Raw genomic sequence first — 26,727 nt, 5'->3', positions numbered from 1 at the left:
ATACAAAACTTAATGTGACAAGTGACACTTGTGGTGTGTTCAAGACAACTGGGAGCTCTGAGAAATAATGACGTCAGTGATCTTCAGGTCGGAAAGTGAGTTCTAGAAAGAGGTCAGTGTTCCCAAATTGGATGACCGTTAAAAACTATTTTTTCCAGTCGGAGCTCGAGTTCCCAGTTGTTTTTGTTAGCTTCTTGAAAATCCTATGTCTTTACCATAATGTTTTGCATGTCAGGTTATGTCTTACCAGTGGACTAATATAAAAAATACCAAGAGATAACCTGAGTGGGTTTTTCCTATAAGGATGCAACCAACGTCCAAAAATTTTGCTCTGTGGGGCAGCTATGTGATAACAGAAATTATACACATTCAATATAATACATTTTATTTCCATTAATAATAGGTAGAAATTAAGGTAGAGAATGAGCACTGTTTCCTTAGCCTACATATCATTTTCTAACTTTCTTTAAAACATGGTCATAATTAGGTAGCAAAATGAGTATACAATTTTAAACTGACAAGTAATCCAGAACCACATGATTGCTAATATTCTCAAATGCAGAATCTGGTCTTAAAAACATGTATTTACAAGTTTCACATGACTGCTATGACCCATTTACACGTTTCATATGGGTCCATTTGGTATCAATATGGCTTCAGACTTTCCTCCAATATCTCTAAGGAATGTTATCACAAGTCCAGGGTGGGACGATAGCAGTATCGCAATACTCGTTAGCGTCATGGCAAGGAAACAAAACAAAGCAGATTTAACTTCTTTAGGAAAACAGCTCTATGGTTGAACACAAACATGTTGTCATCCAGAGTTCAATTTATTTTTTCTCTCCAAGCTATAGCAAAATATTTTCCATACAGCAGGTTTTTAAAAAGATCAAAGAGTTTGGTTTGCTTCATGTTTTCATTTTTGCCATGGGAAAAAATATTGCGATATTGGTATCATCACAGCCCTTAAGTCAATTCTTCCAAGTCATGATTACAGAACTTATAGTGGAGATAAAAATGGACCGAAACTGAAATGTACAACCGCCATCTGTCTAGACATTGAGGCATCTGAAATATTAATTTAAGTCAGTGATGTGAACACCATCTTCCAAAAGCTCTGGCCTGGATCACACTCATTGCTACAAAAGCTGAATATTCTGAGACACACATACCTACTTTCAAATATAAATGTGGAAACCACCCTCACACTGTATATCAAATACATTTTCTAAACAATCAACAAGACACAACATACTGAAAACAAGCACATGAAAAGTAAACCAATAAAGTTCTCATTTAAGCTAATGTCATTTAAAAAACATAGCATTGACAACTCAAAAATACAGTATATAAACTGACATGAATAGGAAGATATGAAAATAGATATTTATGAATAGAAAAAAAGAGAATGAAAAGCATCCATGAGTCATGACTGTGTATCCTGATTCTGAGGCGAGTAGAAAACGGATTCATGAGCTGGTATCTTCAGAGCGGAAACTCTGGCTAGCTGTGATGCCAGCGGGTAGAAAATATAAATCATATATATTCCTCTGCTCTCTCATCCCATTCAGCACAGCAGACAGCGGGATGATAAATAGTTAAGATGGACTAGCCTACGGGGCATGGGCAGTCCATCAGTCAGTTCAAGGGTTGGCTGGCTATGGACAGTTCGTGAATGTGTTGCAGTTCTATAACTCAGTCCAAGGGCTGAGGGTCAGCGATGGGCATGGTGTGCAGCACCTCATCCAGTAGCTGCAGGGCCCGGTGGAGATGGATCTCAATCCAGCACGGTGTCTCCTTGATGCTCTGCCGGGGGTAGTCAGGCCCCCAGCCCTTCACAAAACTCATTCTCAGGATACACAGCCTGCGCAGGTCATCCACTCCTATACCCGCAGCCACAGACATACCTGGAGGATGGGGGTTAAAAACACTCAGTGGTTAGAGGTTGTAGTTTAGTGCTACAGTGAGGGAAAAAAGTATTTGATCCCCTGCTGATTTTGTACATTTGCCCACTGACAAAGAAATGATCAGTCTATAATTTTAATGGTAGGTTTATTTGAACAGTGAGAGACAGAATAACAACAAAAAATCCAGAAAAACGCATGTAAAAAATGTTATGAATTGATTTGCATTTTAATGGAGGGAAATAAGTATTTGACCCCCTCTCAATCAGAAATATTTCTGGCTCCCAGGTGTCTTTTATACAGGTAACGAGCTGAGATTAGGAGCACACTCTTAAAGGGAGTGCTCCTAACCTCAGTTTGTTACCTGTATAAAAGACACCTATCCACAGAAGCAATCAATCAGATTCCAAACTCTCCACCATGGCCAAGACCAAAGAGCTCTCCAAGGATGTCAGGGACAAGATTGTAGACCTACACTAGGCTGGAATGGGCTACAAGACCATCGTCAAGCAGCTTGGTGAGAAGGTAACAACAGTTGGTGCGATTATTCGCAAATGGAAGAAACACAAAAGAACTGTCAATCTCCCTCAGCCTGGGGCTCCATGCAAGATCTCGCCTCGTGGAGTTGCAATGATCATGAGAACGGTGAGGAATCAGCCCAGAACTACACGGGAGGATCTTGTCAATGATCTCAAAGCAGCTGGGACCATAGTCACCAACAAAACAATTGGTAATACACTACGCCGTGAAGGACTGAAATCCTGCAGCGCCCGCAAGGTCCCCCTGGCTCAAGAAAGCACATATACAGTGGGGCAAAAAAGTATTTAGTCAGCCACCAATTGTGCAAGTTCTCCCACTTAAAAAGATGAGGCCTGTAATTTTCATCATAGGTACACTTCAACTATGACAGACAAAATGAGAAAAAAAATTACAGAAAATCCCATACTAGGATTTTTAATGAATTTATTTGCAAATTATGGTGGAAAATAAGTATTTGGTCACCTACAAACAAGCAAGATTTCTGGCTCTCACAGACCTGTAACTTCTTCTTTAAGAGGCTCCCCTGTCCTCCACTCGTTACCTGTATTAATGGTACCTGTTTGAACTTGTTATCAGTATAAAAGACACCTGTCCACAACCTCAAACAGTCACATTCCAAACTCCACTATGGCCAAGACCAAAGAGCTGTCAAAGGACACCAGAAACAAAATTGTAGACCTGCACCAGGCTGGGAAGACTGAATCTGCAATAGGTAAGCAGCTTGGTTTGAAGAAATCAACTGTGGGAGCAATTATTAAGAAATGGAAGACATACAAGACCACTGATAATCTCCCTCGATCTGGGGCTCCACGCAAGATCTCACACCGTAGGGTCAAAATGATCACAAGAATGGTGAGCAAACATCCCAGAACCACACGGGGAGACCTAGTGAATGACCTGCAGAGAGCTGGGACCAAAGTAACAAAGCCTAACACACTACGCCGCCAGGGAATCAAATCCTGCAGTGCCAGACGTGTCCGACCTGCTTAAGCCAGTACATGTACAGGCCCGTCTGAAGTTTGCTAGAGAGCATTTGGATGATCCAGAAGAAGATTGGGAGAATGTCATATGGTCAGATGAAACCAAAATATAACTTTTTGGTAAAAACTCAACTCGTCGTGTTTGGAGGACAAAGAATGCTGAGTTGCATCCAAAGAACACCATACCTACTGTGAAGCATGGGGGTGGAAACATCATGCCTTGGGGCTGTTTTTCTGCAAAGGGACCAGGACGACTGATCCGTGTAAAGGAAAGAATGAATGGGGCCATGTATCGTGAGATTTTGATTGAAAACCTCCTTCCATCAGCAAGGGCATTGAAGATGAAACGTGGCTGGGTCTTTCAGCATGACAATGATCCCAAACACACCGCCCGGGCAACGAAGGAGTGGCTTCGTAAGAAGCATTTCAAGGTCCTGGAGTGGCCTAGCCAGTCTCAACCCCATAGAAAATCTTTGGAGGGAGTTGAAAGTCCGTGTTGCCCAGCAACAGCCCCAAAACATCACTACTCTAGAGGAGATCTGCATGGAGGAATGGGCCAAAATACCAGCAACAGTGTGTGAAAACCTTGTGAAGACTTACAGAAAACGTTTGACCTCTGTCATTGCCAACAAAGGGTATATAACAAAGTATTGAGATAAACTTTTGTTATTGACCAAATACTTATTTTCCACCATAATTTGCAAATAAATTAATAAAAAATCCTACAATGTGATTTTCTGGATTTTTTTTCTCATTTTGTCTGTCATAGTTGAAGTGTACATATGATGAAAATTACAGGCCTCTCATCTTTTTAAGTGGGAGAACTTGCACAATTGGTGGCTGACTAAATACTTTTTTGCCCCACTGTACATGCCCGTCTGAAGTTTGCCAACGAACATCAATGATTCAGAGGACAACTGGGTGAAAGTGTTGTGGTCAGATGAGACCAAAATGGAGCTCAACTCACCGTGTTCGGAGGAGGAATGCTGCCTATGACCCCAAGAACACCATCCCCACCGTCAAACATGGAGGTGGAAACATTATGCTTTGGGGGTGTTTTTCTGCTAAGGGGACAGGACAACTTCACCGCATCAAAGGGACGATGGACGGGGCCATGTACAGTCAAATCTTGGGTGAGAACCTCCTTCCCTCAGCCAGGGCACTGAAAATGGGTCGTGGATGGGTATTCCAGCATGACAATGACCCAAAACACACGGCCAAGGCAACAGAGGAGTGGCTCACAAAGAAGCACATTAAGGTCCTGGAGTGGCCTAGCCAGTCTCCAGACCTTAATCCCATAGAAAATCTGTGGAGGGAGCTGAAGGTTCGAGTTGCCAAACGTCAGCCTCGAAACCTTAATGACTTGGAGAAGATCTGCAAAGAGGAGTGGTACAAAATCCCTCCTGAGATGTGTGCAAACCTGGTGGCCAACTACAAGAAACATCTGACCTCTGATTGCCAACAAGTACTAAGTCATGTCTTGCAAAGGGGTCAAATACTTATTTCCCTCATTAAAATGCAAATCAATTCATAAAATTTTTTGCATGCATTTTTCTGGATTTTTTTTCTTTTTTTTCTGTTTCTCACTGTTCAAATAAACCTACCATTAAAATTATAGACTGGTCACTTCTTTGTCAGTGGGCAAACGTACAAAATCAGCAGGGGATCAAATACTTTTTCCCCTCACTGTACATCAGACAGAATGAATCACTCAGTTATTCACCACCTACTCGGGGGAATATAGAGTTTCATATCTGAGACAGTACATACACTTTCGCATTTCTGTGAGGTCCTGAGATGCTCTGAGACAAGACAAATTGATATATTGCTGGGCAGACAGGTTAAAGGATGAATAGTATGTAGAGAGACTCACTAATGGCGGGCGCGATGCCTCCCACAGAGCCAGGCCCGGGGATGTTTCCAGCCACTGCTGCTGCCTGTGCTGCGGCTGCCACCTGGGCTGTGGCTGCCTGCTGTTGCATCTGCCTGTGGCACTGACGCAGGTCAAACACCTGCACATCACAAGGGGGAAAGGCAGGGTTAGGGCCTACACACAATAGGGTAGAAGGGATAGGGGTTCAACGAGGGATGGGCATCTGAAATAACTTCACTATTCAAATCATATGACATTTTTTCCAGATATCCAGATTGTCAAAATTAGGGCTGTGCCGAGTACTCAGACAAAACAAGTATCCTAATGGATATGGAGAATGTTACAAATACGATTATGACATGAGTATTTTTGGTAATTATCTGTGTTCAGAAAAAAGGTCATTTTCAGCTGCCAGCACACATCTCTTTCACTCAGTGTGAAGCGATGTGCACTCTAAACAATTATTGGCTAGTTCTTCTGTCAGGGTATCGGATGAGCCTGCTGCAACGATTGGATCAGAACAAGCCATTTTCCCTCTGCTCTCATTTCCCCACAGACACACTCGCGGCTCTGTTTCACTCAGTCAAACGTCTCAGGGCACAAGTATCCTCTTCTCCAAACATTGTGAATGAATCAGAATTCGTAGCTAGTCGTTGTTCAATGCAGTTATTTCCTGTCGACTTTGTAGAGGCCATATAGTTGTTTTTGTCTGGCTACTTGACGTTGTTCAGTAGACTAGTTTGTCTGTTCTTCTAATTATTCCATTGCTGACGACATCTGTATTTATTACGGATCCCCATTAGCTGCTGCCAAAGCAGCAAAATGAAGGCAGTTTATACAATTTTAAAAACATTACAATACATTCACAGATTTCACAACACACTGTGTGCCCTCAGGCCCCTACTCCACCATTACCACATATCTACAGTACTAAATCCATGTGTATGTATAGTGTGTATGTTATTGTGTGTGTATGCATGTGTCTGTGCCAATGCTTGTGTTGCTTCACAGTCCCCGCTGTTCCATAAGGTGTTTTTTAAATCTAATTTTACTGCTTGCATCAGTTACTTGATGTGGAATAGAATTCCATGTAGTCATGGCTCTATGTAGTACTGTGTGCCTCCCATGGTTTGTTCTGGACTTGGGGACTGTGAAGAGGCCTCTTGTGGCATGTCTTGTGGGGTAGGCATGGGTGTCCTAGCTGTGTGCCAGTAGTTTAGACAGACAGCTCGGTGCATTCAATGTCAATACCTCTCATAAATAAAAGTAGTGATGAAGTCAATCGCTCCTCCACTTTCAGCCAGGAGATATTGCCATGCATATTATGAATATTAGCTCTCTGTGTACATCTAAGGGCCAGCTGTGCTGCCCTGTTCTGAGCCAATTGCAATTTTCCTAAGTCCTTTTTTGTACAGGACTGAACAGTTGTCAAGGTGCGATAAAACTAGGGCCTGTAGAACCTGCCTTGTTGATAGTGTTGTTTAGGCAGAGCATCGCTTTATTATAGACAGACTTCTCCCCATCTTAACTACTACTGCATCAATATGTTTTGACCATGACAGTTTACAATCTAAGGTTACTCCAAGCAGTTTAGTCATCTCAACTTGCTCAATTTCCACATTATTTATTTCAAGGTTTAGTTGAGGTTTAGCGTTTAGTGAGTGTTTTGTTCCAAATACAATGCTTTTAGTTTTAGAAATATTTAGGGCTAACTTATTCCTTGCCACCCACTCTGAAACTGCAGCTCTTTGTTGAGTGTTGCAGTCATTTCAGTCGCTGTAGTAGCTGATATGTATGCAGATGACTCGACGCTATACACAGACACAGGCTTTACTCAAAGTCAAGGGGCCTAAAATCAAGGGGCCTAAACAGTTACCCTGGGGAATTCCTGATTCTAACTGGATCATACTTGAGAGGCTGGAAGTAACACCCTCTGTGTTCTGTTACTTGTCTAACTCTTTATCCACATTATAGCAGGGGGTGTAAAGCCATAACACATACGTTTTTTCCAGCAGCAGACTATGATCAATAATGTCAAAAGCTGACATACATTTTTTCACCTCTTCCACACTGACTTTACAGAATTCAAAAATACAATTGTCTTTCATCAGTGTTTGTTGCTAGCCTGTCATCCCTAAGTTTGCTTATCTTGCCAATGAAAAAGTAATGAAAGTAGTTTGCAATATCAGTGGGCTTTGTAATGAATGAGCCGAGTTTGCTTTTTCCCCCCAAGATTCCATTTAAGGTGCCCCAAAGCTTTTTACTATCATTCTTTATATACATTTCTTTGTTTCATAGTGTAGTTTATTTTTATTTTCATTTAAATTTAGTCACATGGTTTCCTAATTTGCAGTACATTTGCCAATCAGTTGGGCTGCCAGACTTAATTGCCATACCTTTTGCCTCATCCCTCTCAACCATACAATTTTTCCATTCCTCATCTAAGCTTCACAGGAATATGGTTCTGAATATAGACTGCAACAGTTGGCATAACCATGTATTGCTACCATTGTATCAAAGGTATTATCTAAGTGAGTTTCAGAGAGTCAGAATATGAATGTCATCTGTTACAAGCAAGTTATTGACTTCATGGACCTTGTTTCTTAGGCTACATACGTTAATATGGGCAATTTTTAGCACTTTTCTGGGTTGTTTGATTGTTTTTAATGCTTTACTAGGAAGCTTATCAGAGGTAGACTTACTCATGTTATTTACATTGGAGCTGATAGTACAGGATGAGCTGCATAAATGAGCTGCATAAAGTGGTCTTCCTACTATTGCACACCGCCTCAGTTCATTTGCATATATTCTTCAAAGTAACTTTGGTTTTCGGCTCATGATTACTGCTTACAATAGCTGTAGGATAAACAGATGTATTTGGTGCAATTAGGGGTACATAAATTAAATTACTTACATTGTGTTTGCCAATGCCCCTAAGATCATGTACATTTGATGCAGCATTATGACGACTCAGTCTCACAATGGTAGGGATTAACTGAGCAGGTCTTGGATCATTTACAAGTCATTGTTTCAACACAGCCTTGAAATGCATGGACAGAGTCCAGGAGCCAAGATGATTTGGATGGACTCCCTCATTCCTGTAGAGTATCTTCTGTTTCAAGAAGGTGTCAAAGTTATCAATAAAAGTGACTCCAGCAGAGCTACAGTCGTCTTTTAGCCAGATGTGTAATGCCCAACGATGGTACCGGACCTGAAATTGGCAGTTTTTTGGAGTCTTTTAATGCTAAAATCAGTTCTTTAAAATCCATTTTTAAATGTTCCGTCGTTTGACCCCACACGGACTACAACAATGTCAGCTCCCGGCATCTGTGGTAGAACAGTCAGAAGCAGCCTTGTTATGTCCTGTACTCGTGCGCCTGGGTAGCACAGGGTTTTTGCCTTGGGGACCAAGATGTTTCTCACCATAGAGCTGCCTATGATGACAGCTGGTGATGTTGAATGGGTCAGTCTCTCAGGCAGCCTCGAGGTCTAGTGAGGCTGGGAGCTCCGAGGATCTGAACCCGAAGGTAGAAGCCACTGCAGAGGGAGACAGAATCGAGGACGAAGACGCAGGTACCTCCGGATCCGATCTTGATTGGGAAGCCACCATGGACGAAGGCGCCAGAACCCCTGGCTCCAGGGCGGCAAAGCTGTTTCTGGTCTGTGTCAGTTCCGGGCTCAACATCTCCATGGAGACCCCCGTTGCCAGAGGACGCTTTCTTCGACTTCCACGGTGAGTGGAATATACCTTCATGGCTGGTTGGTTGGGGGTGAGAGCAGCTCTGTTCTCCAGGGAAGGGGGAGACTCCTTCTGGCATGGGACCCTGCCTAGCACCGGCCAGTCGGCTGTGGAGAGCCGACACGGCAGTGAAACTTCCAACAGACCAGAGCGGCGTCTGGCTACTGGGGTGGAAGAAAAAGACAAAGTAGGTGAGTGTGGGTTCCCCAGTAGTTTATGTAGGTTTGCTTCTTGCTTGCTAAGAGTAGCTACTTCGCTCCTGTAGTCCTCTGCAGTTGCTGTCGTTATGTCGTGATACAAGCTCATGCTTGCTTGCTATTATTTATTCTCGCCTAGGCATGTTCACCGAGCGACAGATTATTAGAAAATAAAAAGAAATGTAGATAGTTTATTTTGATCGCACAAATGTGGCATAAGTGTTGGGAGAGAAATGCTTTTCTCCTCTCCAAAGTGAAACAAGTGAATTAGCCTACTTTCATCTAAATAAATGCAGGGAGTAGTAGCCAGCCATGCTATTTATTAGTCTATTTTGTTGATAATTGAATAGGAACAATTAAGGAAATCATGTGCATTTTGATCTGCAGGTGTTGTTTGCAAGGCTTGGGCGGTATACCGTCTATCAGGGTATTTGGATAAAGCCATGTGATGGGTTTTCAATACCTTCAAAACAATTTACTTTAAAGTTTTTCTATGAATTTGAATATTTGTAGCTACTTTTTAATGTTAATACCTGCATTCAACTTGTGCAATATGTAAGGAGATAAAGCAGATTGCATTCTTCATTTCACCTGTCACATTATGACATTTGTTTGTAAATAGCACAATGGGAGAAAGCGGAAGCTAGTGAGTCCATAGTGTTCTGTCTATCGGCGATACTAAATGTTTGCCATCAGATATATTACAACGGCTTTCTGCCCGAAGTCAAAGGGCTCTGGATGAGTAATTTTTTCCCTGTGCTTCCTACCTGCATTTTTTTTCTCCTCCTCTGCTCCGCGTACAGATGCTGCTCTTTCTTCAGAAAAGCATGCATCACAACTTTGTTCATTTGCATAATTTCTCTCGTTCACTTTGCTTGTAAATGTCCACACATTCGGTAGCTAATAGCTACGCTTGTATAACTTTGAGCTGGATGACCATCTTTACAATTAGTTTGTTCGTTTTTGCGTGTTAGCATTTAGCTATGTGATTTCGCTATTAGTTTGTGCTAATTTTGATAGCATTCTGGTAAATGAGTTTTTTAAATGCCCTTTGTGTGTTATGCCGGTAATACCGTAAATCCAGGCATGGAGACGATATGAAAATCTGGATACCGCCCAAGCCTAACGTTTACCTTTGAAAAATGTGTGTGAATGAGTGAACGAACACAACAATGCGCTCTGAGTGATAGAGCAGTAATGCGCACTTGAGGTGCAGTACCAAGTCAAAAGTTTGGATACATCTACTCATTCAAGGGTTTTTCTTTATTTTTACTATTTTCTACATTGTGGAATAATAGTGAACACACAAACTATGAAATAACACATATGGAATCATGTAGTAACCAAAAAAAAATATATTTTATATTTGAGATTCTTCAAAGTAGCCACCCTTTGCCTTGATGACAGCTTTGCACACTCTTGGCATTCTCTCAAACTGCTTCACCTGAAATGCTTTTCCAACAGACTTGAAGGAGTTCCCACATATGCCGGTCATCTGGTGCAGCACTCAATCACTCTCTTTATTGGTCAAATAGCCCTTACACAGCCTGGAAGTGTGTTGGGTCATTGTCCTGTTGAAAAACAAATGATAGTCCCCCTGCGCAAACCAGATGGGATGGCGTATCGCTGCAGAATGCTGTGGTAGCCATACTGGTTAAGTGTGCCTTGAATTCTAAATAAATCACTGACAGGGTCACCAGCAAAGCACCCCCACACCATCACTCCTCCATGCTTCACAGTGGGAACCACACATGTGGAGGTCATCCATTCATCTACTCTGCTTCTCAAAAGGAAACAGCTGTTGGAACCAAAAATCGCAAATTTGGACTCATCAGACCAAAGGACAGATTTCCAACGGTCTAATGTCCATTGCTTGTGTTTCTTGGCCCAAGCAAGTCTCTTCTTCATATCAGTGTCTTTTAGTAGTGTTTCTTTGCAGCAATTCTGATTCACGCAGTCTCCTCTGAACAGTTGAACAATTTCTGAGTCTGGTAACTTCATTAGTTATCCTCTGCAGCAAAGGTCTTCCTTTCCTGTGGCGGTCCTCATGAGAGCCAGTTTCATCATAGCGCTTGATGGTTTTTGCAACTGCACTTGAAGAAACTTTCAAAAATCTTACAATTTTCCGTATTGACTGACCTTCATGTCTTAATGTAATGATGGACTGTCGTTTCTCTTTGCTTATTTTAGCTGTTCCTGCCATAATATGGACTTGGTCTTTTACCAAATAGGGCTACCTTCTGTATACCACCCCTACCTAGTCACAACACAACTGATTGGTTCAAACGCATAAAGAAATTAACCACAATTAATCCACAAATGAACTTTTAACAAGGCACATCTGCTAATTGAAATGCTTTCCAGGTGACTACCTCATGAAGCTAGTTGAGAGAATGCCAAGAGCGTGCAAAGGGTGGCTACTTTGAAGAATCTCAAATATAAAATATGTTTTTATTTGTTTAACTTCTTGGTGACAGGGGGGCAATATTGAGTAGCTTGGATGAATAAAGTGTCAAGAATAAACTGCCTGCTACTCTGTCCCAGATGCTAATATATGCATATTATTAGTAGTATTGGATAGAGAACACTCTGAAGTTTCTAAAACAGCTGAAATAAAAACCCTGCAGAGATTTGAACAAGCATTCAAGGCCATTATGGAGGCTACAAGCTTCTCTGTCTGTTGTGACGGATATTGCAGATGCACATGCAGGACACAGTCCCTACCCATTGCATTAGAGAAAAAACAATCTGCATTTTGTGTGATGATGTAGCCATTAGCCAGAGTTACATGTCTTTTATGTACAACATGTAAATAAATAGCTGCATGTAGCCTAACTCCTGCTGAGAAAACATGAAATTGCACTTATGCTCAACAGCCTAATGAGACATGGAATGCATTAGTTGGGACATGTCGACCATGTCCTTTATGTATGTACAACATGAAGTGTGTAGGCTACACCAGACAAAGGCTTTCATCGCCAAGCAAAACGCAGCGGAGCACTGAGCTGCAGCTATGCAGGGTAGCCTAGTGGTTAGAGCGTTGGACTAGTAACCGAAAGGTTGCAAGTTCGAATCCTCGAGCTGGCAAGGTACAAATCTGTCGTTCTGCCCCTGAAAAGGCAGTTAACCCACTGTTCCTAGGCCATCATTGAAAATAAGAATTTGTTCTTAACTGACTTGCCTAGTTAAATAAAGGTAAAATAAATTTTTTTAAATAAAGCTGGCGTAAAAAAAATCCTGCACTAGCGCAGAAATCTAATTTTTTTTGCTACGACAAAAAAAATCTGGAACCGTAGTCACTTCAGAATTTTAAATGCCATGGTATATCCTTGTAGGTAACAATGGCAAACTGATCATTTAGTTTAGACCAAGACTTTTTCCCACATTGTTACATTACAGCCTTATTCTAAATGTTCCTCATCAATCTACACACAATACCCCATATTGAAAGAGTGAAAACAGGTTTAGATTTTTTGCACACTTAAAACTGAAATACCTTATTTTACAGAAGTATTCAGACCCTTTGCTATGAGACACGAAATTGAGCTCAGGTGCATCCTGTTTTCATTGATCATCTTTGATATGTTTCTACAACTTGATTGGAGTCATGATTTGTAAAGGCACACACCTGCCTATAAAAGGTCCCACAGTTGACAGTGCATGTCAGAGCAAAAACCAAGCCATAAGGTCAAAGGAATTGTCTGTAGAGCGCCGAGACAGGATTGTGTCGAGGGGTACCAAAACATTTCTGCAGCATTGGTGGTGCCCAAGAACACAGTGGCCTCTGTGGAGATTGGAGAACTTTCCAGAAGGACAACCATCTCTGCAGTACTCTACCAATTTATGGTAGAGTGGCCAGACGGAAGCCACTCCTCAGTAAAAGGCACATGACAGCCTGCTTGGAGTTTGCCAAAAGGAACCTGATGGACTGTCAGACCTTGAGAAACAAAATTCTCTGGTATAATGAAACCAAGATGGAACTCTTCGGCCTGAATGCCAAGTGTCACGCTTTGAGGAAACCTAGCACCATCCCTACGGTGAAGCATGGTGGTGTTAGCATCATGCTGTGGGGGATGTTTTTCAGCTGCAATGACTGGGAGCCTAGTCAGGATCGAAGGAAAGATGAACAGAGCAAAGTAGAGACAGATCCTTGATGAAAACCTACTCCAGAGTGCTCAGGACCTCAGACTGGGGCAAAGGTTCACCTTCAATGCGACAACGACCCTAAGCACATGACCAAAACAATACAGGAGTGGCTTCGGGACAAGTCTCTGAATGTCCTTGAGTGGTCCAGCCAGAGCCCAGACTTGAACCTGATCTAACATCTCTGGAGAGACCTGAAAATAGCTGTGCAGCGACGCTCCCCATCTAACCTGACAGAGCTTAAGAGGATCTGCAGAGAAGAATGGGAGAAACTCCCCAAATACAGGTGTGCCAAGCTTGTAGCGTCATATCTAAGACTTGCTTCAACAAAGTACTGAGTAAAGGGTATGAATAATTATGGAAATGTGATGTTTATTTTTAATACATTTGCAAAAATTTCAAAACCTGTTTTTGCGTCATCATTATTGGATACTGTGTAACCATCCCTAGGTACAACAGTCTAAAACTTAATGGATTTTAACCTGTTTTGAAACAATAAACCTTCCCAAGTAGTCAACTCTCAACTTTGTGACAACAATAAGAATAGAAGTATAATAATATTATTATTAATAAATAATAATAAGTACACAACCTCAATGGAATACATTAGAATAATACTGAAATAAAATCTGTCACCTTGATATAGGCGCTGGGGTAGATCTTGTGCACTGCGTCTCCAGGGGCCCGTCCTGCCTCCCTGTCCAAGTAATAACTCTGCACAAACACTGCATGATCACTAAGGCAACGCACCCACACGTCACCTTCCCCTTTACACTCCAGCTGCACCCCTTTACCAATGTGAAGTCTAAAGCCAGGAAGGAAGGAAAGAAGCAGATGGAGACAAACAGTAAAATAATAATGTAAAAGCCTTCACATTTTGCTAGTGTATTTTTCCAAAACTATGAATGATGTTCTGCTTAGTCATTTCATTTAGCAAAGACATTAAATCATTACTTGTTCTATAAATCTTTCCTTTTTCTATTTGATATGGTAGGTTCATGACTTTGGCCTGGGGTGGGTTTATGACAGTCATAAATACCTCTTCCCCACTGATGTGACATTTGAAAACCCCTTGGTTAACATAGAGATTCTGGGAACATCAGAAGGTGGGGGGAAATGAACTAGATTCTGGTAATCCGACCAATTGAACATATGCGGTGGTACTTAATGAATATGATGTCAGTTCGGTTGTCATCTGAGACATTCTCACCAATGATAGGATGACATAAACTCTACAGTGGAAAGTCTGCACATTGTAGTTATCGGATTCACATGGAATTGTTGTTCAATTTAAATGTTTGAATGTGAAATTATTGGTGAAGAGATTAAATGTAATTTTAGCTTCCATATGAGAGATTTGGGTTTTCATAAGGTTAGGGCTCTGCTCAATCAGTGGCCCGCCCCTGTGAAGAGACATGGGTTATAAAACTTTTCAAACACATCCTTCTCGCTCCACTATATAAAGCCTTGACGAAAATGTAACCTCCTGTTCCGAGGATGTGAGGACGACGGTCCATACGTTAAAAGGACTAACAAGTCAACTACAGAACGAAGCCAACCTCAGCGTGAGCTTTGGTTGCGAATGGGATGAACTTTGAACTCTTATTCACTACAGAAGTGATACCTCCTAGCCGTTGAGTTAACAACAGCAGCTGCAAACGTGGCCTAGGAAAGAACAGACAGAGTATCCCGTCTACCACACAACGATGTTACTACAAAGTATTCAATTTACCACAAGAGACATTCTTCAAAGGACAAAGGACTCGGTTGGGCAATACAGCCTTCCATCTACCACCAACTTACCGAAGCGCAGCTCAGAGTAAATATTTATTGCATTTTCCTTTTCCAAATGGGCGGTAATTTAGAATGCATAAAATACTGTATTTACGATAGAGACATCGCTTCTCCCTTTGTTCCTCGGTCTTCCCGCTCTTTCACTCAAACCCAGACCATTTTTTTGGGGTTACCAGCTGTCATATCTGTTCCAACCGCTAGGAACGTTTTCCTTCATGATATAATTTGTAATCAAGGTATGATTCATTCTGTGTATATGTAATTCTGTGTGATTAGTTAGGTATTTAGTAAATAAATAATTAAACACAATTTTGTATTGCTGATTCAACTTGTTAGCCAGGGTTCGTGAAGATAACCAAGAATTTACAATTTTCAGATGAGACTGAAATAAGGTGACGATTAATATTGACTACTATTGATGTAAAATATTACTAGGTCTTTAAGAGTTTATTCGGAAGATAAAAGCTCTATAAATATTATTTTGTGGTGCCTCAACTTTCTAGTTAATTACATTTACATGATTAGCTCAATCAGGTAATATTAATTACAGAGAAAGGATTTTATAGAATAGCAGGTCATATCACTTAATCCGCCATAGCCAAAGACACGACAGTAGAGTACCTAGCTCTCTCGATGGCCTCTGTCCTGTGGACGTTGCTGAGCTGGCCCAGGCAGAAGCGGTCCCCTCCTGAGGGATCCACGTACCCATCCACTGTCACCGTGGGGCAGCTGGCCGGAACCTTGAACGTCTCCCCCACCTGAACATCCATCTCAAAGTAGGCAATGGAGCACCAGTAGTCAGGGGCTGGAACAGAACAACACTACCACATTCAATTCACATGGTCTCTGTACTATTTCACAACACATACCGGATCAAATGGGGACACATACCGTACATACAGAACTAAGTCTCTGAGTAACGTTTCACACAGACTCACCCGGATGATTTGAGATGGGGGGCTGGAATGCAATCTCATTGTTGACCATCCCTGGAAGAGAATGTCATGTAATTAAGACAACGGTGCTGTTTGGTGTAGTTTGTACTGCTCGGATCAAAGGAGTACAAATGAATGTTGAATGACATAACATTGACTATTTGACATTATATGTGCACATTTACATCCTTTCTGGGAAACAGCTCTTTCCTTTTACAAGAACTCAATTTTTGCATTAGTTCAAGGTTAGCTTGTTCCTTTGAGGGATATATAATCTGTAAGGCTCAGATGTTGGCAGCACCCTTAGATTAATGCCCAGAGAGGGAGGATAACACAGCCACTCACAGTAGTGTGGGGTGTGGGGCATGGGTTGGTGGTGCTGCAGGTGCCCATTCTGGTGGTGAGGCACTGAGGGGGTGAAGTTCCCATTTCTCGGCCAGCCTGAGGCGGCATCTGAAATCAGAACAATCACCAGTTGCATCAGACCATAAGCACAGATAGAAAATACCATGACCTAAAAATAACTCAATCACACTAAACACATACCTAATGAACTATAACAACGGCCTCCTGTCAGAGGGCTGAGAGGAATTATTTAACTGACCAAGGAGGAATTAACCCCCTAGAGAGGCAATGTGGTAATGCTGAAAAGCTTTTTGAGAGAACATCCAGATGCTGAGAAGTAAATGGGGTTACGGTGAAAAGCAACAGGGCAGGGATTTGTGGGATGGCAGAAGTACACTGAGTGTACAAAACATTAGGAACACCTTCCTAATATTGAGTTGCACCCCCCCCTTTTGCTCTCTGAACAGCCTCAATTCGTCAGAGCATGGACTCTACAAGGTGTCGAAAGCGTTCCACAGGGATGCTGGCGCATGTTGACTTCAATGCATAGTGTCAAGTTGGCTGGATGGCCTTTGGGTGGTGGACCCTTTTTGATACACACGGGGAACTGTTGAGCGTGAAAACCCCAGCAGTGTGGCAGTTCTTGACACACTCAAACCGGTGCGCCTGGCACCTACTACTACACCCCGTGCAAAGGCACTTAAATCTTCTGTCTTGCCCGTTCACCCTTTGAATGGTGCACACACACTCCATGTCAAGGCTTAAAAATCCTTCTTTAACCGGTCGCCTCCCCTTCATCTACACTGATTGATTTAACAGGTGACATCAACAAGGGATCATAGCTTTCACCTGGTCAGTCTATTATTATTTTGTATTTTGTTATTTAACTAGGTAAGTCGGTTAAGAACCAATTCGTATTTACAATGATGGCCAAACCTGGACAGCGCTGGGCCAATTGTGTGCCGCCCTATGGGACTCCCAATCACGGCCGGATGTGATACAGCCTGAATTCGAACCAGGGACTGTAGCGACGCCTCTTGCACTGAGATGCAGTGCCTTAGACCGCTGCGCCACTCGGGAGCAAATGTCATGGAAAGATTTCCTAATGTTTGTTACACTCATCGTAGGTTTCCATTGTCATGGTCTATGGAAGGCAGATGAATGTGAGTGCTACCTGTAATGATTGTTTGAAAGTGCAGGTAATTTATGTGATTGTTCGTGACATAGGCAGTGTGAGTGCTAAGCTGTTATTTTTAGGCTGTTGGATGCAGGTGCCAACTCAATTTAATGGTGTTTGACAGGGCTTGGGTCAATTCCATTTAAATGTGGTAAATTCAAGAAGCAAATGGAATCAACCCCAAACTTGGTATTGTATGAAATGTGGAGGGCCAAGTGTGGGTGCTTACTGCGATGGTATGTGGCACTCTGTGCCAGGGAGAAGCCGCTCTGCCCCTGTGAAGGCCCTGGGCCTGGCCTTGAGGATAACTGCCGCAGCCCTTCAGTGCTATGGCTCCCTGACAGAAGGCTAGTGGACTGGGCTACAGAGGCAGGAGCAGGATGGGCCAGAGTGAGTGGGTAGGAAAAACATATGCAAACACACACACACCCAAACAATCCACAATACAGAGACACACAAACAAAAGTGATTAGGAAGGACACCTCAGAAAAAGGAAAAAGCTTCTCAGCATGACACTGACTGGGGTATGAGGGAGCCACTGTATCCTGTATTTATGTCAGGAGTGTATTCACCACAAAATGAAGTGTTACATTTAAGGGGAGTAATGAACTGCAAGACAGGGGAGGGTTAAACACAATGCAGTATCTCACTTGAGGCTCCAGCAGCGAGGCTGGAGAAGGCAGAGGTAGAGGCTGAGCTGCTGCCCTCAGGGGGAGGGAGCAGAGCCGAGCTGCTGAACAACTCCTGGGGACCCCCTGGTCTGGAGGGCTGGTGCTGGATGGTCTGGTGGTGGCCATCCGCACCAGAGTGAGATGGCTGGTTCTCAAATTCATACTCATCTTTGACCATGAGTGTGCCTGGTAGGGCAGGGAGGGTGAGAGGGTCAACGTTTTGGGGAACTTCACTTGAATCCTCTGTTGTGAACTGCAAATTATTAGTACAGGGCAAGACCCTTCCTTAGCTGAGCTTGAAAGAGTCAGTCCTGAAAGGTCTGTGAAGAGAAGTAGAGGGACACAAATAAGATCCAACTTAAAATTCAGAGGGGTTAAACAACAGTATTCAAGAGAGTGGAGAAAACAAATCCCACTCACCAATCCCTGGTGATACCACCCTCTCGTAGTGGTATGGGTTAACACACACATTGTCAGCTTTGAGGTCAAAGACAAACTGGCAGTATTTCACATGCTTCAGTTCATTCTTGTGCAGGTCAGGCCACCGCCACAATGTGGCATAGATCACATGGGGGAAGCCTTTACGCCCTGCGACCTGAGAGCACAGAGAAGACGTGTTATGAACTAAGCACAGCAGTCATCTGAGAAAATAGTTCAGCTCGTAATGTGAGTGTAATATCTTCTATCTATCAGCAGGTTGGTATTCATTAGGCACCAATGGGACTGAAACAGGGAGGGACTACCTGAACTTGTCCAATAAACACTTTTTTTGGTGCAATAATATTAAATTACTCAGCTACCCCATTACCTGCAACCGCCCATCCAAGGTGCGCAGTATGGTGACACACTTGCTGGGGTGAGCTCCGTTGATGGTGATGGCTGTGATGAGAGAATCTAGCTCATCTTTCTTCTCCTTCAGTTTCTTGACGAGGCTCTCGATGGCTCGCTTGGCGAATGTCTCGTTCTCGCCACCCTGTCTGTGGCACATCAGGCTGTGCACAATACTCAAGCAAGCATCGTTGCTTGTGGGGGTGTTTGTGATCGACATCTTGCTCACCGTTCTACAGTCACTATTACTTGATGTTCAATCATATGCTTAATTCTCACTCTAGGAATAAGTCAAACACAATCTCAGAAGCCTTTTGCTAGGGTGAGAATGGCATGTGTCCTGTTCACTCTACATACTTCGGGGTGTCCAGGACAGTCTGCAGTAAGGGAGACAGAAAAGAATGTTAGTTGTACTAACTTGCTACTATTTCTGTGATTTCACGTCAATGCAGAAAAGCATTGCCTGACAGCAAATGAATGATGCCGACAAACGTTAGCTAGCTACTTTTCTACAAAACCTTAAGTTACAGAAACCAAAATATTACTTAGCTACAAAAACAAATTAACGTTGCATAAAACGCGTCAAATCGTGTCTAAGAGACTGCCAAATGCCTATCAGTAGTAAGTTAACATTTTGGGGCGACAGGTAGCTTAGTGACTATTACAGAGCGTTGGGCCAGTAACCGAAAGGTAACTGGATCGAATCCCCGAACTGACAAGGTAAAACGCTGTCGTTCTGCCCCTGAACAAGGCAGTTAACCCACTGTTTCCCGGTAAATAAAGCATTTGTTCTTAACTGGCTTGCATAGTTAAATAAAGGTAACTTTTTTTTATGACATCTCCTAACAACTAGCTAAGTATGCTAACGTTAGTCGTTTACAAACCCAAGGATGATGTGCCCCGTGTGGTTAAATTGTAAGTCAGTGGAAACTACATACAAGCAAAAAATAAGTAATAGCTATCTATTTATCGGACTTACCTGGGTGTCCAGTGTTTAGTACAGCCGATTATCACATAGCTAGTTACTTTAGCGACAGCTAAAGCTTGCTAACGGTAGTCGTCAACAAAACCAGTGTTTTCTGAATCGAATTTCGAGCCAATACTCGATTATCTTCTCGTTATGAGATATTATGCGACTGTATTTTACGTTTTTCAATTGTGTCAGTGACTGAACAAAACCAACATGTTTGCAATATACTCGTAAACAATGCTATAGCGCCAGCTACAAACATAAACTCCCTGCGACTCCAGTGAGTGCAGTGCCGCTCATGTCAGCAGCAGGGGGCGCATGTTTTGTGAGCGCTTTGCTGGAGCTCAGTGGCCAGGCTGGTCGGCTAAAAGTTGGCCCTAGGGCTGATAAGATCAGTTGTGGTTTCATATCGTTTGTATGTGTTCATTCGATATTCCATTCATAACAGACAAATGTAATTTAACATGTTAAACCTGTCTACAAACTCATGTAGAAGTGTTTAGTTCATCAGTTCTGCTCCTCGTTGTGTATAGCCTAGACATTTATATTGTTCCCTTTTTTTACCAGGTAAGTTGACTGAGAACACATTCTCATTTACAGCAACAACCTAGGGAAGTTACAGGGGGGAGGAGGATGAATGAGCCAATTGGAAGCTATGGGGTTTTTAGGTGGCCATGATGGTTTAAGGGTGATTTTGTGAAATTAGCCAGGACACCAGGGTTAACACCCCGACAATAAGTGCCATTGGATCTTTAGTGACCACAAAGAGTCAGGACACCCATTTAACATACATCCAAAGCAGCCTACACAGGGTAATGTCCCCAATCACTGACCTGGGGCATTGCGATCTTTTTATTTTCAGAGAAAAGAGAGCCTCCTACTGGCTCTCCCATCCAGGACCAACCCTGCTTAGCTTCAGAGGCAAGCTGGCAGTGGGGTACAGGGGTGGTATGTCATTTGTTTTAAGTAAAGTAAATGTACCATAGGTCTATGTGCATATCCAACACTCTGGAGATTTGATCTGGAATTTAGTTCAACAACACCATATACCAACCATGTCTTCATGCTGCAAAACAGTTTATTTTTCATGAAGATAATTCATTGCCACAGGATTAAATGTCAAATGAAATTGACAAAATAAATAACCATCATAATTCATAAAGTGAGTACTCTGAAATAATATCTGAAACAGCCCCATAGGTAAGTACAGTATACTTGTGATTCACAAATGCATGGCAGTGAAGTGCAAATCTGGACTCAGTCATTCAGCGTTATTGCATAGAGGTTGTCTCGCCTTCAGTCCACTGACAACAGAAACTGGGTAATGATGTGACATGTGTTTTTCCATCTGTCCTGTAGACAAAGCCATGATTAGGGCTGCCGAGTGGCCATGTCAGACAAGGTTAGGTGGGAGGCAGCGGTGGGTAGAGAGAGAACGTCCAATACAGAGAGGCTGTCTGGGGGGTGGAACGTCCATACAGATTGTTGGTGTTGGGGCCCAGGAATCTGACAGCACCCTCTCCCAACTGCTCACCACTTGGAATGGTGTCTCATCCTGAGTGATGGTCTACAAGTCTCCAGGCCCTGACACCTCTTTATCACCATCACATTGAGGTGGGGGGAGGTGGGGGGGGGGGGGAGAAAGCGGCTCGCGTGGCATGTGGCTTTAGAAGGAAGTGTGATTGTGGGGAGGGAGTGTGAGTCAGACTGGGGCAAATAGATTACCCCACAAATAAGTGGATAGAATGGATTTGAAACAACCATTTGGTTCTATGGACATGAACAGTATTATGTATTCAGGAAAAATAACACTTAGCAAACAAACTTAATCTATGGCTCTGTGCATCATCTGTACCTTTCTGCTTCTGTTTTCTACAATTGGAGAAGTTTGATGTATTGCAGAGATAAACGAGATCTGCAATAAAGAAAAGTAATGACACTTTTGTATTGTTTTTCTTTGCTTTCACATTCTCTTCTCTGACTTAACACTCTTGAAAGGTTATAGCAAGTTCATTGTTCAGTGCCATTTTTGCACAATGCCACTCTATTCAAAGCAATATTAATTTCAGGTTCACTTCTGCTGTAGTGCACTTGTATTCTTGGCTTGTCTGCATGCCTTTAATGGAGAACCTCAAACAAAGTGTAATCTCTAACACATTTCACCAGGCTATGTCTAGTCAATCATGGAAGCACACAGGGTTGTCTGATTACAAACAAATAGTAATTGTAATCATTTACTTTACCAGCAAACATATTGTAATCTGATTACAGATACTTTTGAAAAACTAGATCACTTCTTGGATTACTTTTAAATCCAGAAAGGGTGTTTGCGGATGTATACAATTTTTTCACTATATGGTATGCCGTCATTGTAAATAAGAATTTGTTCTTAACTGACGTGCCTAGTTAAATAAAAAAAGACACCTTTCTGTTTTCTCAATGACATTCAATTCAGAATTGGAAAAAGATGCAGGTTTAAGTTTGTTCCACCTGAGCGAGTCTGACCTCAAGTCAGAGACCTCTGATGACACACCAAATGTGTTTGATGGATAATTTTTGTCTTCTTCTAATGCCACTTAAGGGGAAAATAATAAAAAAGTAATCCGATTACGTTACTGAGTTTGGGTCATCTAGACGTTACATCACTGACTGCAATTTTGGACAGGTTGATAGTAACTTTAACGTATTCAATTTAGAAAGAAACCTACCCAACCCTGAAAGCACTCACATTTGTAATGAACTTCAAACACAATTTATTCTGCTCTGCTTTAGAATACACCTCTTTGTCTTAGCATGTAGGATATATACGAGTTATCTGTTATACTTTTTATTTCATTTATAATATACACTGAGTGTACAAAACATTATGAACACCTGCTCTTTCCATGACATAGACTGACCAGCTGAATCCAGGTGAAAGCTATGATCCCTTATTGATAACACTTGTTAAATCCACTTCAATCAATGTAGATGAAGGGGAGGAGACAGGTTAAAGAAGCATTTTTAAGCCTTGAGACAATTGAGACGAGGCTGAATGGGAAAGACAACTGAGACGAGGCTGAATGGGAAAGACAACTGAGACGAGGCTGAATGGGAAAGACAACTGAGACGAGGCTGAATGGGAAAGACAACTGAGACGAGGCTGAATGGGAAAGACAACATATTTAAGTGCTTTAGAACGGGTTGTGGTAGGAGGAGCCAGGCGCATCGGTTTGTGTGAAGAACTGCAACGCTGCTGGGTTTTTCACATTCAACAGTTTCCCGTGTGTATCAAGAATGGTCCACCACCCAACGGACATCCAGCCCACTCGACACAACTGTGGGAAGCATTGGAGTCAACATGGGCGAGCATCCCTGTGGAACGCTTTCGACCCCTTGTAAAGTCCATGCCCTGACGAATTGAAGCTGGATGGGTAACATTTTGTGTGTGTGTGTGTGTGGGGGGGGGGGGGGGGGGGGTGTTCTTAACGTTTTGTACACTCATTGTATAATGATATATTATAACAATATATGCCATTTAGCAGACACGACTTAAGAGTCATGCGTGCATACATTTTACATATGGGTGGACACAGGAATCAAACCCACAATACTGACCTGGTAAGCGCCATACTCTACCAACTAAGCCATACAGGACCAACCATTTAAACCAAGAGCTACTTAAACCAACAAGGTTTTGTGTATATCTGACGGTACATACCAATATCGCCAAAATGAAAGTCAAATGTATGATCACAAACTACAAAGAACAGCATGATATTCACATTTCACTTTTTTTTTCTTAAAAAAAAATAATTATATTGCTGGCATTGTAAAATAGCATTTATATAATCTCAATATAATAAGAAATGTACTTTTACAAATGGCAAATGTACATAATTGAATGCACATACAGGCAGGACCCTCTTGCCCTGTCATCTTCCTATTTACGCCTCCACTGTTTATCTTTGTCATACAATGTAGTTGATGCTGCAAAATATAGATATAGAAATTTTTCATGCCCTTAATATGGTTTACTGTATGCATTCTGTTTACACTATATGTCTGCTAATAGCTCACAAAGCAAGTATCCTTAATGATTGCAGAAATGTATTATTTTCAAATAGGCACTTTTGATCTGATTTTCTTCTTGATAGTGAAATTGATGACCACTCAGTCTACGTTAATCCACAGTCTCTATACCTCTCTCCTGAACCTACAGTCAGTTCTATGATTATCTACAGCCGCATTCTGACACCACCATGCCCTCGTACTTGTGCATGTAGGTGACCACTCCTCCGTCCTCGACATAAAGGAGTGAGATGGGCTCTAGCTTGGTGGGAACACAGCAGGCTGGTGACGCCTTCTGTGGAATCTTACTGCTCAGCCGACTCTGGACAATGGCGTGCTTGGTAGGCGAGACCTCAGAGGTCATGGGGTAGCTGCATACACCATTGCACTCATAGGCTTCATAGCCCAGGGGCTGTATGACCCAAGTATCCCAGCCAATGTCCTTAAACTCCACATAGAGAGGGGTCTTCTTACAGGGGTCACCCTTGGTGTTGCGGCGGATTCGGGGAAGCGTGTCATAAATGAGGTTGGAGTGCAGTTGCATGAGAGTCTCCTCATACAGCTCCTCTCCATCAGTGTTCCTAGCATCGCTCCCAGCCTGGTCCCCCCAATTCACCTGTGGACTCGGCTCCAGGTCAGCCGGCAGGTCATTCTCATGTTCTGTAAACTGGTTGAGCTCCCACTTGTCCTCCTCACGATGGTCTCTGTTCTGATCATCTGAGAACACAATCACCACTGGCATGTGTTTACCATCTGAGCCCATGTCAACATCCACATCGACCAACTCTTTCCTTCCATCCTCTTCTCTGACCTGGGGGGTCTTCCCACCATCAGAACCCAGACTTGCAATGTGGACCTCCAGTCGGTGGGCGGAGCTCTCTGCCTTACACCAAAGGTTGACCTGATGAGTCAGGTCAAAGGTAATCCAGGCATCGTCTTTACCATAGATTTGCCGGGTTGCCAGCACCTCCATTTCCTCCATTTTGTCTGTCTCCTGCTCATTCCTTCTTTCGTCCCTCCCCTCTTCTTTCCTCCAGTGCCCCCCCTCGTGGATCTTGTAGATGGTCACCTTGCGATCAAGGCCGGCGTAGCATCTGCGATCCCTCTGGACCAGGGTGTAGAGGCGGAGCTCAGCGGTGAGGATGTGCTCGTGGTGGGGGATGGAGATGTTGAACAGCAGGGGGTGTGTCCTCACGCCCCTGACCGTCACACTGTAGAAGGAGGAATCTGGAATTAAAATATCAATGAAGGTCTGAATTGGGTTTAGACTCAAATTGGATTTAATCAATTTTATATTAAATAATGCATCAATAATAAAGCTTTTAATTGAGATATTTTTTTATATGGTTAGAATAAATTGCGATCATATCATGTAATTTGACTTCAAGAAGAGGAAATAAGTAACTGTTAAACCAATTACAATTTAATAAAAGTTTCTTTAAGGGTAAATATCATATTTCATTCTTGTCAAAATTTAAGGCGAACTCCATAACACTTTGAATCATTTAAAGTTAATCTCAGTTATCCAAACAGAGAGTGATTTACAGTTAGTCAAATCTTAACTCCTCTGAAAGAACAGCTGAGTATCAGTGTACATTTTTAATATACTTTTAAAGTTGTATTGGTCAATAGATTGTATAGTGCTATTGTTCTCAAGTTAATTTGAGTTGCTTCATAATGTTAGCTAAATAAACAATTAATCATATCCAAAGATACATTTTTTCAAAATGATGAAAAGTTAAACATTTAAAAAAACAATGTCTTCAGACAAATATAAGTACATGTTGTACCTTCATTCTTGAAACTACGCACTATGTTGGCAGAGGGCATGGCCGTGCGATCGTTGGCAAAGCGGTTGTACAGTTCCAGCATGTATTCTGGTGGCTCTTTACGGGCCTCACGGGGCCTTGGCCAGGGGCCCAGCTCTGTGAGGTTCAATGTGGACAGAAACTGACCCTGAAAGTCCTGCATGTCCAGGTCTTCATTCTGCTCCAACATGGAGGTATCCACCAGACCTCTAGCCCCAGGGCCCCTTCGAAACTCCTCAGGTGACATGATGGGACTGCCCTGGCTGGAACCAGGCAGCAGCAGAGGCAGGAGGCTCAGAGAGTAGATGTAGCCCAGTATGGAGAACACTGGAGTAACCATGACTGCCTGAGTCAAAGGCGGGTTCAGGTCCAAAGGATGAGTATCAAGTATGGAAATAGAATAGGATCCTCTGCAGAGGATACCTGCAGAACAGTTCTACCTTATCCAACGGCAGTTTGTCTCGGGGCTGACAGGGTGGTGTGGGGGTCGAGGGAAAACAGCTTTGTCCTTGTTGATCTTGTGATTGGGTGCAGAGGGCAGGGCGGGATGTGTTGTCCACTTCACTGTGCTGACATGTTGGAGATGTCACTTGGGCTCTGCCTCTCTCTGGGCCAGCCAGCCTGCTGACGACCACTAACTCCAACTCCACTCATCTTCTATCTACCGCACCCTGCCTCTCTCTGGGCCAGCCAGCCTGCTGACGACCACTAACTCCAACTCCACTCATCTTCTATCTACCACACCCTGCCTCTCTCTGGGCCAGCCAGCCTGC

The 26,727-nt window shown here is 42.7% G+C and overlaps 2 protein-coding genes across 5 annotated transcripts; both read right to left on the bottom strand.

The window, feature by feature from the left end:
* Positions 1–368: 368 nt before the first annotated feature.
* LOC110537152 (SMAD family member 4) lies at positions 369–20,405 on the bottom strand. Of its 4 annotated transcripts, XM_090191964.1 has the most exons (12): positions 20,106–20,405; positions 19,107–19,503; positions 18,719–18,893; positions 18,592–18,618; positions 18,278–18,487; positions 17,857–17,988; positions 16,451–16,558; positions 16,109–16,159; positions 15,792–15,975; positions 14,013–14,181; positions 5,298–5,436; positions 369–1,907 (listed from the first exon to the last, which is right to left on the bottom strand). In XM_090191964.1, the coding sequence occupies exons 2-12, from the start codon at positions 19,344–19,346 to the stop codon at positions 1,696–1,698; spliced, it is 1,647 nt and encodes a 548-aa protein (XP_090048090.1). In that variant the 5' UTR covers positions 19,347–19,503; positions 20,106–20,405; the 3' UTR covers positions 369–1,695. The 4 variants fall into 4 exon arrangements, with proteins under 4 accessions (XP_090048090.1, XP_090048092.1, XP_090048091.1 ...); XM_090191966.1 differs by lacking the exon at positions 14,013–14,181; XM_090191965.1 differs by lacking the exon at positions 17,857–17,988.
* A 1,895-nt stretch (positions 20,406–22,300) lies between these two features.
* Positions 22,301–26,474, bottom strand: LOC110537151 (bone morphogenetic protein 10-like). The gene is made up of 2 exons (XM_021622969.3): positions 25,937–26,474; positions 22,301–25,373 (listed from the first exon to the last, which is right to left on the bottom strand). The coding sequence occupies exons 1-2, from the start codon at positions 26,292–26,294 to the stop codon at positions 24,310–24,312; spliced, it is 1,422 nt and encodes a 473-aa protein (XP_021478644.3). The 5' UTR covers positions 26,295–26,474; the 3' UTR covers positions 22,301–24,309.
* Positions 26,475–26,727: the final 253 nt, after the last annotated feature.

Source organism: Oncorhynchus mykiss, chromosome 12, assembly GCF_057628025.1.
Source record: "Oncorhynchus mykiss isolate SJ-2025 chromosome 12, ASM5762802v1, whole genome shotgun sequence".
Taxonomy (NCBI): Eukaryota; Metazoa; Chordata; class Actinopteri; order Salmoniformes; family Salmonidae; genus Oncorhynchus; species Oncorhynchus mykiss.
Note: the sequence above shows the minus strand (reverse complement) of the source record. Positions and strands in the feature narration are given on the sequence as shown.

What these genes read in the sequence shown, in the direction of transcription:
- LOC110537152 (XM_090191964.1), bottom strand. Translation starts at nt 19,346, where the DNA reads ATGTCGATCACAAACACCCCCACAAGCAACGATGCTTGCTTGAGTATT. An exon ending in CCTCGCTGCTGGAGCCTCAA is followed by an intron (nt 17,989 to 18,277) that starts GTGAGATACTGC and finishes CTGCCTCTGTAG; the next exon opens with CCCAGTCCACTAGCCTTCTG. An exon ending in ACCCCAGCGCCTATATCAAG is followed by an intron (nt 5,437 to 14,012) that starts GTGACAGATTTT and finishes TGTGATGTGCAG; the next exon opens with GTGTTTGACCTGCGTCAGTG.
- LOC110537151 (XM_021622969.3), bottom strand. Translation starts at nt 26,294, where the DNA reads ATGGTTACTCCAGTGTTCTCCATACTGGGCTACATCTACTCTCTGAGC. An exon ending in GCGTAGTTTCAAGAATGAAG is followed by an intron (nt 25,374 to 25,936) that starts GTACAACATGTA and finishes TTTTAATTCCAG; the next exon opens with ATTCCTCCTTCTACAGTGTG.